At 37.2% G+C, this 16,940-nt stretch overlaps 1 protein-coding gene across 1 annotated transcript in view; it reads left to right on the forward strand.

Moving 5' to 3' along the window:
- The window catches only part of TNKS2 (tankyrase 2), a 28,844-nt gene extending 13,777 nt beyond the window's left edge, over nucleotides 1-15,067 (forward strand). Inside the window, exons 13-27 of the mRNA XM_058028788.1 lie at nucleotides 356-435; nucleotides 1,400-1,545; nucleotides 1,973-2,138; nucleotides 2,423-2,642; nucleotides 3,041-3,150; nucleotides 3,839-4,027; nucleotides 4,809-5,061; nucleotides 5,682-5,764; nucleotides 6,220-6,340; nucleotides 8,307-8,404; nucleotides 9,049-9,123; nucleotides 10,107-10,212; nucleotides 10,840-11,026; nucleotides 12,390-12,546; nucleotides 12,843-15,067. Coding sequence (XP_057884771.1) covers nucleotides 356-435; nucleotides 1,400-1,545; nucleotides 1,973-2,138; nucleotides 2,423-2,642; nucleotides 3,041-3,150; nucleotides 3,839-4,027; nucleotides 4,809-5,061; nucleotides 5,682-5,764; nucleotides 6,220-6,340; nucleotides 8,307-8,404; nucleotides 9,049-9,123; nucleotides 10,107-10,212; nucleotides 10,840-11,026; nucleotides 12,390-12,546; nucleotides 12,843-12,905 — 2,054 coding nt within the window. The 3' untranslated portion in view covers nucleotides 12,906-15,067. The remainder of the gene's footprint in view (nucleotides 1-355; nucleotides 436-1,399; nucleotides 1,546-1,972; nucleotides 2,139-2,422; nucleotides 2,643-3,040; nucleotides 3,151-3,838; nucleotides 4,028-4,808; nucleotides 5,062-5,681; nucleotides 5,765-6,219; nucleotides 6,341-8,306; nucleotides 8,405-9,048; nucleotides 9,124-10,106; nucleotides 10,213-10,839; nucleotides 11,027-12,389; nucleotides 12,547-12,842) is intronic.
- Nucleotides 15,068-16,940: the final 1,873 nt, after the last annotated feature.

The raw sequence follows: 16,940 nt of genomic DNA on the forward strand, positions 1-16,940 counted from the left end.
GTGGATGCAGCAGTGTAGGTGGATTTTCAAGAGTAAGGTTTGGACATTATAATACATACATAAACTTGATCTGGTCTAATTCTGAAACAGAAATAAGAATGCTTTGTTGGTTCCACAATATTCCAAAACATACAGGAAGCATGCTGCTGAAGTTAACTTCCCATTAGCTGATGGCTAAACACCATTAGCTCTAGCAGCTGTAGTTGTAGATAGTAAACAGAGACAAAACTTGTTGGTAATTAGTTAACTTTATTTCAAGGATTTCCCTTTAAAAAAAACTCAAGTTATTTCCTGTCTTAACAAATTTCTTCAACTGCCTACACTTACCTGTCGTGCAATCTCATTTATTTTGCAGAAGGTATCCCATTAGGTAATTCTGATGCAGATCGACAGTTGCTGGAGGCTGCAAAGGCTGGTGATGTGGATACTGTAAAAGTAAGCTTAAACCTCTCCTTAAAAAGAAGAGGGAATTTGTCATGGTTTAACCTCAGCCAGCAACCGAGCCCCACACAGATGCTTGGTCAATTTCCCCCCAGCAGGATCAGAAGAGAATCAGAAAGGGTAAAAGCTGGAAAACTCGTGGGCTGAGACTAAGGCAGCTTAATAGAGAAAACAAAAGCCACACACAGAAGCAAAGCAGAGCAAGGAGTTATTTCACTATTTCCCATGAGCAAGCAGGTGTTCAGCCATCCCCAGGAGAGCAGGGCCCCATCTTGGATAACAGTGACTTCAGAAGACAAACTCCATCACTACAAATGTCTCCTCCCTTCCTCCTTGTTCCCCCACTGTATGTACTGAGCACGATGCCATCCGCTCTGGAGCAGCCCTTTGGTCAGTTGGGGTCACCTGTCCTGGCTGTGTCTCCCCCCGGCCTCCTGGCCAGTGTGGCAGCACAAAAAGGCCTTGGCTCTGTCTGAGCCCTGCTCAGCAATCACAACGTGTCTGTGTTATCAGCCCTGTGTGCAGCACAAATCCAAAACACAGCCCCATACCAGCCACTGTGAAGAAAATTAACTGCACCCCAGCCAAAGTAGCACAGAATTATATGCCAGTGTATAATTTCTCAAAGCAAGCAATCAAACAATCCTTCACTGACTGCTTTAGAATTATGATCAATCCTAAATCCTTTGTATTGCACAATTACTACAGATTACAGAGTACAATATTCATCACCTCCAGATGCCTTATATAAAAAGCATTAATTGAAGTCAGGTGTGGATATGGGGGCCGGTGGATTTTTTCCTCAGGATGAAATCTGTAAAAAGTAAAGACTGTAAAAATACTGTTTCTTTATGGAAAACAGTTATGCAAAATTAGATGTGTATAACAATATTCTATGACTAAATTAGAAGTGTCAGCACTGCATATAGTGACATGTTTTGTTTGGGGAAATTCACAGAAGCTGTGTACAGTCCAGAGTGTGAACTGCAGAGATATTGAAGGACGTCAGTCTACACCACTTCATTTTGCAGCTGGATACAACAGAGTATCTGTTGTGGAGTATCTTCTTCAGCATGGAGCTGATGTACATGCAAAAGATAAGGGGTAAATGCTTGAATATATATTTTCTTGGCAATTGTAATTGGTCATATCTGTCAGCTTCTGAATATTGCTAACTGATAAGCATCCCGTTTTTCTTAAGACGTATTTTTATTTTCATGGAAACTTCTGTTAAAATGAAGATGTTAAGAATATCCAAAAGCATTTTGCAGTACTTAATATTAGAGTATCAAGAATTTCTCTGGCCTTGTGCTTTTATTTCTCTTTAGTGCCCTGCTGATTAAGTTTTTACTGCAGTAGGTGTTCCTACTGTATTAGACTGTTGGAGGGGTAGGGAAATAATTTGTTATGGTTTGATATGGTCAAAGATGCATTGTGTTTTAAGTTTATATTGAAGTGTTTTAAGTTTATATTGTTGAAAAAAATACCCTGTTTTTAAAGAGAGTTTTTCTCTTCTTCTGATTGTTTCCAGAGGACTTGTCCCTTTACATAACGCCTGCTCATACGGTCACTATGAAGTTGCAGAGCTGTTGGTTAAACATGGTGCCGTTGTCAACGTAGCTGACTTGTGGAAATTCACTCCCTTGCATGAAGCTGCAGCAAAAGGAAAATACGAGATTTGCAAACTCCTGTTACAGGTATTACATATGCTGGAGGGAGGTACATTTCTTTCTTGTTCACTTTCAAAGTCCATTTAAGTTTTAGAAATTGATTTGTGGTTCCTAATTTATTGTAGTTAAATGTTTTTAGGAAAAGGGATACTGTTAGTACCTGTGTTGGCCTTTTTCACACAGTAAATGGAAGGCTCTCTTCAGAATTCCAATATGTGTCAGAATACTTGCTCAACAAGGCATTATAGATGCCTAAGATGCATCATGTTTATTCTACTGACATCCTGACCACCTGTTTTTGGTGTGCACAGCATGGAGCTGACCCTACAAAGAAAAACAGGGACGGAAATACTCCTCTAGACCTTGTTAAAGATGGTGATACTGATATTCAAGACCTGCTTAGAGGAGATGCAGCTCTCCTAGATGCTGCCAAGAAAGGTTGTTTGGCCCGAGTAAAAAAGCTCTGTTCACCTGACAATGTCAACTGTCGGGACACACAAGGACGGCATTCTACACCACTACATTTAGCAGGTCAGTGCTCTAATTAACTAGTTTGATTGGTTACTAATTACTGTGCCTGAACTTTCTATGTCTACACAAGTTATAGTGTAACCTCAAGCTGGAGGATTCTGTACCTTTTCTTGAAAAAAATTAGATTCTTATGCATATTAATTTTGGGTTGCTTTTCAAACTGTTTAATTATTTTCCTGTTCTGTCTAGCCAGAAGAGGGTCTTTTATTGTTTATTGGCAGGTTTTAAAACCAAATATTCTTAAGGTAATGCGGTGCTTCATAATAGGTATTGCACTGTCTTCACTGGGACTGACAATTTAATTTACTTTCAAGTGATTTAAGTTAATTATTAACTTCTCCACAGCCTGTTGGAGGTGGTGTTGTAATTCTGTTCATTCTGTCCTTCTGCAATTCCAGCTGGTTACAATAATTTGGAGGTTGCAGAATACCTGTTGCAGCATGGAGCAGATGTGAATGCACAGGATAAAGGAGGCTTGATTCCTCTGCATAATGCAGCATCTTATGGGGTAAATAGCTCAAACTTTCTGAGACTTTATTTTGTTAAAAATGGTACATTTCATTGACAGCATTTTGAGCCCCGGAAGAAGGCTTTTGCTGTTGAGTTATAGTGTAATCTTATTTGTAAGACACAGAATGAATAATTAGATCACAGCTTATGTTGTAGGTAAAGACTCACAAATTTGTAAAGTCACAAGTGGAGTTTTCTGACCATGAATGCCTAAAAAGCCAGCAGGCTGAAAGGTGTACTGTAAAATGCCTTGTCTTACCTGTGCCAGTGAAATTGTGTCAGGAAGATCTCGCTTTCACTTATATGAATGCTGTTGAGACAGCAATTCTTTTTGTGAACTTCCTGAATCTTTGTCCTTGAATCAACTCTTTAACCAAAACAGTTGGAGAACTTTCAAAACTGGAAGTTCAGAATCAGGCTTTTTTTCCTTCAGATTCCTCTGGATTTGGAATTTTGTTTTACTCTATCCTTTTTTCACAAAAGAACAGATCTTACTTATCTTTTTGCTGATATGTCATAGGTGAGGAAGAAAACACATTGCTTTAATACTTTCTAAAATCATAATTAAATGCATTATAGGAAAATTCAGAATTATTCTGATTACAGAGAAATAACAGTAATGGTTCTGAATTATTTTAGTACACTGTGGTACCTTGGAATTTAACAGGTGTTTTTCACTTTTCCAGCATGTTGATGTAGCAGCTTTACTTATAAAATATAATGCATGTGTGAATGCTACAGACAAATGGGCTTTCACACCACTTCATGAGGCAGCCCAGAAAGGAAGGACTCAGCTCTGTGCCTTGTTACTGGCACATGGGGCTGATCCTACTCTGAAAAACCAAGAAGGACAAACACCATTGGACCTGGTCACTGTAAGTGATGGGGCTCCTCTTGGGAAATCCATACTTATTTATGTGTGACACCTCATTTAAAACTATCCTTTAAAAAAACAGTAATGCAACCACTTCTGCAAAATCAAAAATACTGCGGTTTCTGTGGGGTTTGTATGTGCCTGGCAAGAGAAGTCAATAGAGCTTTATAAACTCTCCTTAAATAATTTCTTGCTTTAGGCATCTTATTTCAGTATGGACTGGGGGTGAAAAAACCTCAGAATGCTAACAAAATGGATTAATGGTTGTAATGTGATGCTTTGAATTCAGGGCTTACAGTTTGACTAATACAAAAATTGTGACAATAAAATATAAGTAAACCTTGTAGCAGCATAAATGTAAGAAATTATCTGTCTGTTAAGTTCTGGGGTGTTCTTTCTAAGTGTTATAATGTAATCCAAAACTACACTTAGAGAAATTGTTTTGTTTCATAAATTCTGGTTGCCAGTAGAAGCTTCTTTCATAGCAAGTTAATTCTGTTTAACTGCCCTTAGATTTTTTTTTAGAAATACTGAAGTCTTTACCTTTTTACAGCTTTTACATATAGACATTTTGCAATTTTATTTATGCTTTGGGCAGAAAAGGCCGTTTGTAAGCTGCAAAATGTATATTGTAAAATGTAAGTGTATACTGTAAAATGCATATTTTCCCAGTATTATTTTGCAGTGTATTTAAGAAATCTCATATAATGATAGTGCATTCCAGGAAAAAACATTGTGCGGAAGTGTTTCTCTGTTTTAATGAGTTGTTTTCTGCTCTTTAGGCAGACGATGTCAGTGCGTTACTGACTGCAGCAATGCCTCCTTCTGCCTTACCGACTTGCTACAAACCTCAGGTTATAAGTGTGTCTCAGACTACAGGCTCTGCAGCTGATTCCCTCTCTTCTGTTCCATCCAGTCCATCCAGTCTGTCTGCTGCAAGTAGTCTTGACAACTTGTCTGGTAGTTTTTCTGAACTTCCCTCTGTTGTTGGTACAAACTGTGCAGAGGGAGCTACTGTTCTGGAGAAAAAAGAAGGTGAGGCTTTCTCAGGAGGGAATAGCATTTCTTAACAGCTGGTGAAAAGAACACAAAGGTGTGAAGTTTCCCATACATTCATCGAGATATTATAGCATACACAATAGTTAGATTCCTTATGATGTCATTAATGAGGAACAGAAGTCTGAAGGTCTTGCAGTATAAGATTTTACTGTTTTCCCCTTACAGAGCTGTTAATTTTTTTTTTTTTTTTTTTTCTGAGCAGAACCAATATGGTGAATTGTGTTTTAAAAGAGAAGTCAAATGAAATTTGGCTGCACACCAAGCAGTATTTTACTTCAAACTTTATGTGGTTTTTAAGAGGCTGTTCTTAGATCAAAGTATCTTAAAAAGGTTACTTCTATGACATTTTACTTGTCAATACATTTTCTGTAGTAATGTGCATTTCTGCTAGCTGGTTGCCTCGTTCTGTGGCAAAGACTGCTCTTAGGGAGGTAGAAGAGCAGATTAGTTGCTACTGATTAGTGATATTTAATATTTAACCTACATCTGCAAAAGACCAGGAATTTCTGCTTCTCTCATTGTTGCCACAGACAGATGTGTATGCCTTATTTTACAATACAGATATGAATGTACATTGTGTTTTTCTTCTTGCCCAGTTTCAGGTGTAGATTTTAGCATTAATCAGTTTGTACGGAACCTTGGCCTTGAACATCTAATTGACATATTTGAGAGAGAGCAGGTAAGTGGTTATATTTATTTCCTGATAGTCTGGGCTGGAAAGCAATGGAATAAATAGTAACTGTATATTAGTGTAATGTAATAAGACAGATTTTCAATGTGTGACAGTCAGAATGAGTGGGGTGAAGGAAGGGACTGTAACTGGATTTTTAATTGCTATATTAAAAAATATATCTTAAAATAGATGTGTATATATTAACATATACGTAAATATGTTAATATATACACATCTAGCAAGCAATGTAAGTTACAGTTTGTAGCTTGTAGCATGTTTACTTCAGACAAAAAGTTAGAAGAAAGCAGTTGAGTAAAAGTGAAATACAAAAATAATACACTGAAGCCTCTAATGTTCCTGTTCTTTTCACACTTGCTTTTTCTCACAGCTATGTGAGGTACATTTTCACTGTCACTGGCACTTGTTCTGGTACAAAAAACATGGTCTTGCTTTCATTATAGATAACATTGGACGTATTGGTTGAAATGGGACACAAAGAATTGAAGGAAATTGGCATTAATGCTTATGGCCATAGGCATAAAATCATCAAAGGAGTTGAAAGACTTATTTCTGGACAACAAGGTATATGCTTATTTTAAATTATCACATAATACTGCCTTTACATAATCAATTTTTATTAATTACTTGTTATTCCAAATTGTATCTCATTTAAAAAAGAGTTGGTATTAAAACCTGACCTAGAAAATGGCACTTTAAATGGTAAGAATGTCTTCTGACTGGAAACTTGGGTACTTTTATTTATGCTGTGAATTACTGTGAATCTTGCCTTTCAGTTCTCTGCTTTATTTTTTTTCTCTGTGGTTACTCTTTTTTGTTTATATAAGTAGAGTGTTGACTTAGTGCAAAATGCTCATAAGCTCCTTGACATAGGGAATATTTATCTTCATCAGAGCACTCTGACGAGCAGAGCACATTCTGTTGACAAGTTCAGGCCTGTTATGTCCTGTTTGTTGGGTCCTGCCACAGAGTGCTGCCTGCTCACTCAGAGAGCAGATGAAATTCTTACACTTTTCTTTAAAAATAGAGTTGGTGTGCTCTCAGTGAACCAAAATTAACCTAATTGCTTTTTTCAACATCTTTAGTTTGCATTGAAATTACTGCTAAAGCCTCTTTAGTTGTGCAGGACTCTTGATACCAGCACAGTCCCAGCAGTTGTGAATTCATCATCATTCAGTATGCTTCATTTAACTATGGCTGCAGAGAAGGCAAATAAAACCCTCCAAATCTGTTTTTCTTCTTTGACTCCTTGAAATATCACTTACTGTTGTATTGCTATGTTTCACATAAATGAAATAAATTAGAATTGCTAGGATTTTCTCCCTTCCTGATTCACCATTTGTGAAATCTCATTCTAAAATTTTCACTCCATAGTAATGAGTCACTATCCCAAGCTCTAAATTACTTTTTGTTCCTTGAAACAGTAAGAACCAGCCCTAAGATAATTCTTTTCCTGATAATGAAGTATTTAAATGAATCTGCATAATTTTCTCTTAATTGTCAGGTCTTTCTGGGCAGACTCATGAGTAATTTGGATAAAAGTTAGTTTTAAGGTGTGATTTCGGCCTCGTGTCTTGTTTGAGTTCAAAGTTTACACAGCCACTAACTGTATACTTTGCCTTTTAAGTAGGCCTGATGTGTTTTTGAACATGTGTGTATTTGTACATATGGCATCTCTTCCTGAAGTATAACCATTGTTTTGAGGTTAGTAGTGGATGAGCTTTATTTTGGTTCTTGCCACTTTGTTTCTCCTGAGCACTATTCCAGTTGCACACCGCTAACATGAGGCTCCAGACTGTGCATGAATCTGTAACTTCCACTTTCCCCAGATTATTCCTTTTAAAGAGCTCATGGCAGACCCAATGTTTAATTCTGGTCACCTGTTAGTTGCCTGGAAAGGCCATGGCCAGGAAAGGCACTTGATACACACAGTCTTCATATTCTTGGATCCAGTAATTACGCTCCCATTACTTGCCAGTTGTGATTGCAGTTTATCCAATGCAAACTGACATTGGATTCTGTGTAAAATTCCAATTTTTTTTTCATATTTGGAAAGATAGAGAAGTTTTTTTAAACATTCAGTATCTTTTAGGCTTTCAATACCAGGCTCAAGCATGTTGGATTGACAGACTTAGTTCTTTGTCAGTTCTCTGTGCATGACCATGGGAAAAATACTCCTACCAAATTAGTGCTTCAGGTTGCTCTTCCCATTCATGGTGCCACTGCCACCAGTAGTTGTGGACTCTGTACAGGGACTGGTTGCTCACTGTCTCACTGCCTAGAGTTGAAATGACCTGAAGTAAGCAGTGTTTACGAGTATTTCCCCTGTTGTGTGTACTAGTATACTGAGCTAAGCATGGATAAATGGGTTAGTGCATCTGAAATGATGATTCTTGCTGAGAGAAGGATCAGTGTCCACAGATGAGAGAAAACAGTTGTGTGTCCACAGATGAGAGAAAACAGTTGTGGTTTCTGAGACTGTTTTTTACTACATTCACATATATTTTGCTGTGTTTTCTTGCATTCACAGGACTGAACCCATACCTGACTCTAAATACTTCTGCTAGCGGAACTATTCTCATAGACCTTTCCACTGAAGACAAGGAATTTCAGTCTGTAGAAGAAGAGGTAAATGCCATTCTTTGTAGTCTCTCAGTATTTTTGCTATTGCTGCTATAGAAGCAGCTAAGGAAGCATTGCTAGACAGTTTAACAGTGAGTAAACATCACTAAGTTTAAGTAAAACCTGCATAAGGATACTTCAGACTCCCAACTTTGACTGCACCACTTATAATCTGTGGTCATGATGTCTGTAACTTTTTTCTTTCTTACATTATTATTGCTTGTAGTATTTTTAAAACCTGTACTATATATCAAGTATCTTCAGTATAACATAAATTCTGTGCTACCAATTGATTGCCTGTTTGTCATAGACAGTTTTACATCACTTCCTTTCAACATGCTGTAATCACACAAGGCAAAATTCTGAACAAATACAATTTTAAAGAGATAAGTGACAATCTTCTCCAGTTTGAAGACTAGACCATGGAGCAGTCAAAATACTGTTTTGTTTTTTTTTTTAAATCATTAAACATATTCTTGTGCATTCACAAAATCTGACATTGCTTAACAACGAGTCACCTAAAAATTTCTCTTGTGATTTTTAATTGTGTTAATACATAATTCATTATTTTCGTTACTTGACTTGTGTAAAGGAAACGTGTTGAAGATCTTCTGCAGGAATGTCATCCTCTTTAAATTCTCCATTTTCAGATGCAGAGTACTGTCCGAGAGCACAGAGATGGAGGACATGCTGGTGGAGTCTTCAATAGATACAACATCTTAAAGGTGCCTGAGTTTTTTGTGGCCAGTGGTTTTACACGTTTGGAGCTTTGTCTTAAAGTAACATATCTGTAAAATGTTCTACACTTGAGTTCCATAAAGTGTCAAGATGTGCCATTTTGAGATATGCAGAGGATAAAAATCACTTTCCAGGGAAATTCAAAGACTTAATTTATACAGAAAAGCTATTTATGGGTTAATGGTCAGGAAGAAATTGACATAGAAAAATGTCACTGAAAACCGGAGAATGTTTGAAGGAAAAGGCAGGAGGTTTTATGAGAAACAGAAGAGGGTGTCTTTTGAGGGAGAATGGCAGGAAAGAAAGAGAAGAAGAAAAAGCAAAACTTTTGAACTCTTATTTTGGCTTGATTTAACATCAAACAAGTGTAAAAAAACAGGCAGTAGATGAGTTTAAATAATCTAATGGAATTTTGGTTTGTATTTATGTGACTTTCCCTCTGAAGTTATGGTAATTATCATTAATATCATATACATTTTGATTTGCAAGTAAGTGCTACTAAGTTTAATTCTTAACTGAAGTTACAGTGGAATTGCTATGCTATATTTGCATGCACAAGGCTTTGCAATGCCCAGCATACTTCTGTGGGGAGTATGTCATTTACTTTCTTTTAGAAGTGCTTCACAAATCTTCATGGAAGGCATTTCTTAATTTATTGATTGATCTTTTTCCTATTGATTCGGCATCACGAAAAATTGTGACTGAACCTGTTAAATTTCAATTGGAGCCTATTTAATTTAAGGATTATTAACAAGGAGCTCTGTAAAATGAATTGATTCTTAAGTATATAGTTATTACTTACTTGTCATAAAACAATAATCAGTTTGTGCAGGGTAACTCAATTTGTGTTTCATTGAGTCCCAAGAAAAATAATCTCATTGCAGTGACAGTGTAACTGTACTGTAGTGGCTATAGATTATGTGTCCAGTGAAGTGAACTGAGATTTTTGGTATCATTTTGACTGTTTCAGATTCAGAAAGTGTGCAACAAAAAACTATGGGAAAGATACACACACAGAAGGAAAGAGGTCTCTGAAGAGAACCATAACCATGCCAATGAAAGGATGCTGTTTCATGGTGAGAATTTGAAATGTACTTTATGAACTTATTTCATCAGCACCACTCTTTATTGGAGGGTTTCTACTGTCTCAAACAAAGTAAATTTCCTCAGTGGAAGTAGGTTCTGGGTTTTACATGAGTTTTTTATGAACAAGTGTTTGTGTATTTCACAAGGGATGATACAATGTACTGTACTGTTCTTCTGAAATTTGCACCTCCTTGTCTCTCCCCAAAGGAGACTTCAAAGATCTAAGTGAAAACATTTCAGTAATTATGAATGAAGGTTAAGTTGTGTGCCTCCTTGAGTCTGTTTTGTCAGCTGTATGACCAAAATGATTAAAGGTCAAACTTTATTCTGTTAAGGATTGTTTTGGGGTGGGATTTTTTTTGTTTGTTTTCTTGGTTTTATAAGTTGATAAGTTAGTTTTGTTAAGCATTCCAAAGATAGCTTATCATTAGCAAGGTAAAGCCAGTTGAAGCCTTTCCTGTACACAAATACAGAGTTTGTCCTGGTGAGCAAAGTTCACAGTGCATGTTCACAAGGAGGGCTATATAGTTCCCAACACACTGGGAACGAGTGATTGAGTTGTGACACATACAAAGCGTGTGTACTGTATTTTCAGTGTTTTACTTCCTTTCTCTTAGGCTCCCCATTTGTGAATGCAATCATTCACAAAGGCTTTGATGAGAGACATGCCTATATAGGCGGCATGTTTGGAGCTGGGATTTATTTTGCTGAAAATTCTTCCAAAAGCAATCAGTATGTGTATGGAATTGGAGGTGGCACTGGATGTCCAATCCACAAAGATAGATCTTGCTATGTTTGCCACAGGTAAGTCCCTTGAAAGAATCTGATTTTTCTTTTGCATATTGTGTCCTAGATTATCAATGCAGCAGTCTCTCTCTGAAGAGAGGTTTGCTTGCTAACCAGACTTTCTCAGTACTCTCTGTGTGCTGGATGCTGGGCCTAATAGAAAACTTCAAAGTCCTAAAGAACTTTCAACCATCTTAAGTGCATTTAACCACATCTTTGCCCTTAACTTAGTGTAAAAATCAGACTTAAGAAGCCAGAGAATGAAGAGGATCTGCTAGATGCTTATGTGAAAGAGGCAGTTTGACAGTTTAGTTCTTTGTCTGTTACAGAGGAAGGAGAAATTCAGAGATATTCAGATGCAGTATTTCTTTGAGGAGGATGTACTTTGTAACAGTCAGCACTCACCTCACATCACTGCTTTTTCACATTCTGAAATAGAGATGCGGATTTGTGGGTGCTGCCACCAACTGAGTTCTTGAATCCACTTTTCAACAAGAACATCTTAGCAACACCATCAGTTCAGAATAAACTCTTAGGTCATGGAGTCAGTTTTGATGGTGGCAGTCATTTCAACCAGAAGAATATTTAGTGTTTGTGTACATCCTCTTTTACATTGGTATACAAGGATAAAGTCTTCCTTCCAGGATCCTCCTTTGAGTCTCTCCCCCTTTTCATGTTGCTTACTCTTTTCTGGGACTCTCAAATAATGAGGATCTTCTTCCAGAGTTACAGAGGATGTCAGAGTCTCTTCATGCTTTTTAAAGTTTTGAATAAGAAGGGATTTTTAGTTTGTCTTCTGCAAAGAGTGAGAAAAGCAAAAGTTCTGGCAGAGTGAGGTGATACATAACCTTGGTCTATAAAAATGCCAGGATTCCATTGTCATTGCAGTAGGTACATGTGTACAGAAATAAGAGCCTTTGTTGAGTCTTTTAATAGTGAAAACAGCATTACAAACTGGTAAATGCTAGTCTGAGGTGTTTTGCATTGACCTAGAGTTTGCCTTGGCCTTGATGTTGACTTGGCTGTTGGATACAAATCTAACATTAGAACATTGTGAATTATATTGTCAGGATGAGTAATGGGGGAGGGGATAAAAAACTTTTTCCTAAAAAGCCCAGAATTTTAAAATAAGTAACAGACAAAGAAAAGGTGGTGGCAGTCTCTGAGTACATTATTAAACATGCTGTTTCCAGTAACTAAGATAAACATTTTTCCATATTACTACCAACCCTTTCCTTGGACTAGAGCTTTCCAGAGTGAGTGCAACTTTTGTTCAGCAGAACAGAATCTAGAAATTTATGAGCTATGAAAGCTGAAGTGGCTTCAAGGTTCAGAGTCATAAGCATTGTGCATTCATGGTCCTTTTTCCCTTTCAACACAGGCAGTTGCTGTTCTGTCGTGTAACATTGGGCAAGTCCTTCCTGCAGTTCAGTGCCATGAAAATGGCTCATTCTCCCCCAGGACATCACTCAGTGACCGGGCGGCCCAGTGTCAACGGATTGGCATTGGCAGAATACGTCATTTACAGAGGAGAGCAGGTAAAGAGCTTTTGGGTTGGTTTTATAGACTCTCTTTTGTCTTTTCCAAGGCATGTCATGCACTGGGGGCTTTTTCCCTAGGTTTGTGGGTGCTAGGGTTTGATTTTGTTTTTAAACAAACTCCAGCTGTGGTTGCAGGTGAAAGGATGCATGTTTCCTGAATGATCCAGGATTTTTTACCTTTGGCGTTTTGCCGTTTTTTCCTTTGGTGGTAATTTTTTCTCCTCCTTAACAAACATTATTAATTCATCCAGAGAATCAAATAGTAATAAACAATGTGTTTGTCTCTTTTCCAGGCTTATCCAGAATACTTGATTACTTACCAGATTATGAAACCTGAAGCCACCACTGAAGCTTAAGACGAGTTACTTGTGGGAAACCATCAAACTTCAGATGCGAAGATAGCAATGGCTGCCATCCCAAAAATAACAACTTTTTGTTGGAAAACTTCCCATTCCCAGGTGGTGTGGTAGCAAATGTGAACAAAATACACCAGTTTTGACTTGATAAAGCTTTAATAATGTACAGTATGTTTTTCTAAAATTTCAGAAATGTCCTCTTTTTCAGCACTTTAACAGATACCATTCCAGACATAAACTGGAGTTTGGCTGTACTAAATTATAAACAAAAATTAACTTTAAACAATGATTTTATACAATACTGCATTTAAACCTAGCAGAAATTGTAATGGTCTATACAGGAACTCGTTTTACTAATATTGTGTTCTTTAAAACACTGCATTTACACTGAAAACGTTTTCATTTGTAAAACTGTAAATAAGAGCTTTTGTACTAGCCTGGTATTTATTTACATTGCTTTGTAATATAAGTGTTTTAGAACTGCAATCTTGTACAAAATGTTCTTTCCAGTTGTTGGTTTGTTCATCTGTGTTTTCTCATGCAAGATAGATTTGAAAAGTCAATTTTTTCAGGTTTTATCACTTAATTGTGGGGGAGAAAGCAAATTTTATCTGAAGATGCTTAGAAATATCCAATATTCATTATTTAGGTTGAATACACAAATTTTTGTTCTGTATTTTTATTTATGAAATATACATTCCTGAGAATGATGGGCTATGAAAATAGAATGTTTCAGACAAATACTAAAGTGTTTTTCCACCCACTTCCTAGAGTTGCATATTTTATTTCCGTAAAATGCCTTCTGAAGTTTTTTATTTAACTATAGGTATAGTTAACCTGTATCCTCACTTCAAGGCTAGTAGACCTTGCAAGTTACAGTTTTAGTAAATTATTTTCTTTGAATATAGATGGAAAATTGACCTCAAGAAGTTCTTTCTTGAGTTTCTCTTGCTTACTTTTAAGCCAGGAAGTTAGTTTATTCCTAATATGAGGGCAAACAACTTGGCCTTTTTTGTATGCTTTTTTTGGTAGATTAATCTACCTGTTGGTGCCCTCAGAATATGAGCATTGCAAGGTGGAAATGTTAAAAGCCATCCTCTCATCTCCTGTGTCTTGTCCATGTTAACATTGAAGCTGTGGTTGAAGCAGGTGTGTAGGGTGTGTTTGTCTGCTTTCAGCTGAGTGGAACTGCTGGGGCTGCACCTTCTGCTCCCAGCTCAGCCAGCTGGGAGGGGAGGAGCAGCTCTGCCACAGCAGCTGCTGCCTTTGGTAGCCCTGCTGAGGCCCCTTGGGCAGAGCAAGAGTGCAGAAGGTGCAGCCCCTGCCCAGGTGTCACTGGGGGCTCCTGGCAGCACCACCCGCTCTGTCAGCGCTGTCACAGCTCTCTGTGTGTTCTGCTTTCCTGCCATCTGCAGCTTTTACCTACATATTTCAAAAATATGTAAATACAAATTATAAGTTACTTGGGGTTAAAGTGGGTAGGAGTATATTTTAGTTGTTTAATATTTCTACATACAGAACACTGTCCCAGAAGACAATTTGTTTGCAGGGCATGTTACCTTACCATGGTTTTAAATGTAGTAACTGATCAAGATAATGAAATCCTCTTGCTGATGTGGTGGTTATGTGATTATGCTCTATGTAAAAATGTATTGAACCTTACCCAGTTATGTAAGGAAACTGAATAAGATTGCAGAATTCTTGCAGAAGGTAATATTGGCTATGAATAAAAAAGGCTTTGATTTTTAGGTACTTTCTCCCAGCATGTTGCCTGTTCCTTAGGTATAGTAATGCTGGAATTTGTGTTCATGCAAAATCTGTTACTTATGTTTAAAACTTTTTTGTTATTGCTAAAATGCTTCATTCTATATGAATGACCACCTAATGTCTTGTAAAATATTGTGGTATGATAGCATTTTAAGTGGTACCACAATGTTGGTTTTGTCTGTTTGGGGATTTTTTGAGCTGTTTTTTTGCATGACATACCTTGCACTCTGAAGATGGAAGCTGTAATGATTTGATAATACTGACTGTTGAGGTGAACCTTTAATCCCTTGTGCAATTAGTTCTGCTTTACTCATCTTGAAGTGTCTTTACATGTACTGTATGACATTCCATATCCATTTAACACTAAATAAATTTAATTCACTGGTTTTCTGGTAGCTTGGGAGTAATTACAGATGTAGTATGTTAACCCATTGTTTTAAATGTAAGCATGCACAATGCTGTAACAAACTGCATCACTGGAGGCAAAATTAATTGCATTAAGTAGAAGAGCATTTAATGTGAATGAAAACCTGTAAATACTGTGAAAACTTGTAGTTTTATATGTGGCTAACTAACAGCTTTAGCTAGTAGTGAAAATGTTTTAGTAATAAACCCAGAAGTCAGCTAGAATTTGTGCACTTCAAACTCCATTATATGGTCCAGAACTGAGAAAGAAAACTTGCTTACATTGGTTTGGTAAAATGAAAAGTAACCTGAAGAGGCTTACCTTTCAGATAACTGCATGGGTGTTATACATACCTGAGAAACAACAGAAGGAACTGTTTAGATCACTGGTAGTATTGCAATAAGTAAGTAATTTTATTTCAATAGGACCATTTATATGGTGGTAGGTTTCCAAAAACAGGTTTTATGTAAGACTTAAATAGACATAAGCACTAGAGGGCAGGACAGCAAATGTTTTCTAAGATCAAGGGTAATGAAAATCTTTAAAGGGTCTTGGAAACATAACTTCTGATAAAATTGCTTTTGAAAAATCCACCTATCTGGGTTGTAAAAATTAACTTTCCATTTTGCATTAGATTTGGTTTTGTTTAATTAAATAATTAGTATAAAAAGAAATTATACAACTAACCAAATTGGAAATATTAGGGTCTTTTATTAAAAAACTTACTCAGAAGTTAAACTTTAGTTCTTAGAAATCAAAAAAAAATTCAGCCACACTCTTACATAATTGAAAAAGTTGATTACCCATACAGTGCATGTTACAGAGGTATGTTGGCACTCATTTAGAATGCAAATGACAGAGTGTATAAAGGAATTACTACTGTCCTTTCTACCCTGAACTTGCTCATTAGCCACATATGTGTATCTGTGCATACACATACTCTTGCTCAGTCTCTGAAAGAAAAATTTAAATGAAGTTTTGAAGGTGTTTTTTGTTGCAGAACATTATTGTCAGTGAGAGTGCTGCAGCCTAGGAGCCATGTCTCCTTTGGCCCATCTCCTGAACTTCATATAATAAAATGGGTTTTCTCTTTCACTGGAAACAGCCCCATGAGTGGCTTTCCTTCTGCCTTCCAGTTTAAAAAATAGAGACTTGATTGGTATTGAGCTGAAGGTTGCTTTCTTGCCTTCAGTGACCTGGCAGTGAGGCTGGCTGAGGCGTGCCCCTCTCTGGTTCTTGGAGCTGTGCTTAAGTTGCAGAAGGTGGTAAGGTGGTGGTGTCACCGTGGAGGGCATGAGAGGAGGTGTGTCCCTCCTCCTGTCCCAGTGCAGCAAGCATAAGCACTGCTGCTTCTGAGAGTATCAAGGGCTTTCTTCCCTCTCCCTGTGGCTCACTAGATCAGAAAAAGCTACAGGCAGCCAGAGCAGGACACAAAAGAAAAAGCAAGTAGGTGATTGGTTTGAAGATAACAAGTTCTGCCCTAAAAAGGGCAAGGATGGCAACTGAGAGAAGACAGACAGAAAGGAGAGAAGAGAAGAAATAGTAAGCTGCAAAAAAAGGCAAATTCTACACACCCTGAAAAGGCATGTTAGGAATAACAAATATAATTGTTGGGAATGACCAAAGTAGTCATGGTATATCAGGTTCCCAATTTACATTTGACATAAAAAAGCAAACAAACACTGATGTATGGACATTATGAGGCTCCTTTTGAGAAGAATACATGTTTTAGAAAGGGAAAATTTGCAGCCAATTCAAAACATTAATGTTAGACCTGGTGAACTGTGTGCAAGAAAAGAAATAGAGTTTGAATACCAAAGGCAAGTTTCCTGCGCAACAGATCTTCAAAACTTTGGTTTTGA

The sequence above is a fragment of the Melospiza georgiana genome, chromosome 8 (genome assembly GCF_028018845.1).
Source record: "Melospiza georgiana isolate bMelGeo1 chromosome 8, bMelGeo1.pri, whole genome shotgun sequence".
Lineage (NCBI taxonomy): Eukaryota > Metazoa > Chordata > Aves > Passeriformes > Passerellidae > Melospiza > Melospiza georgiana.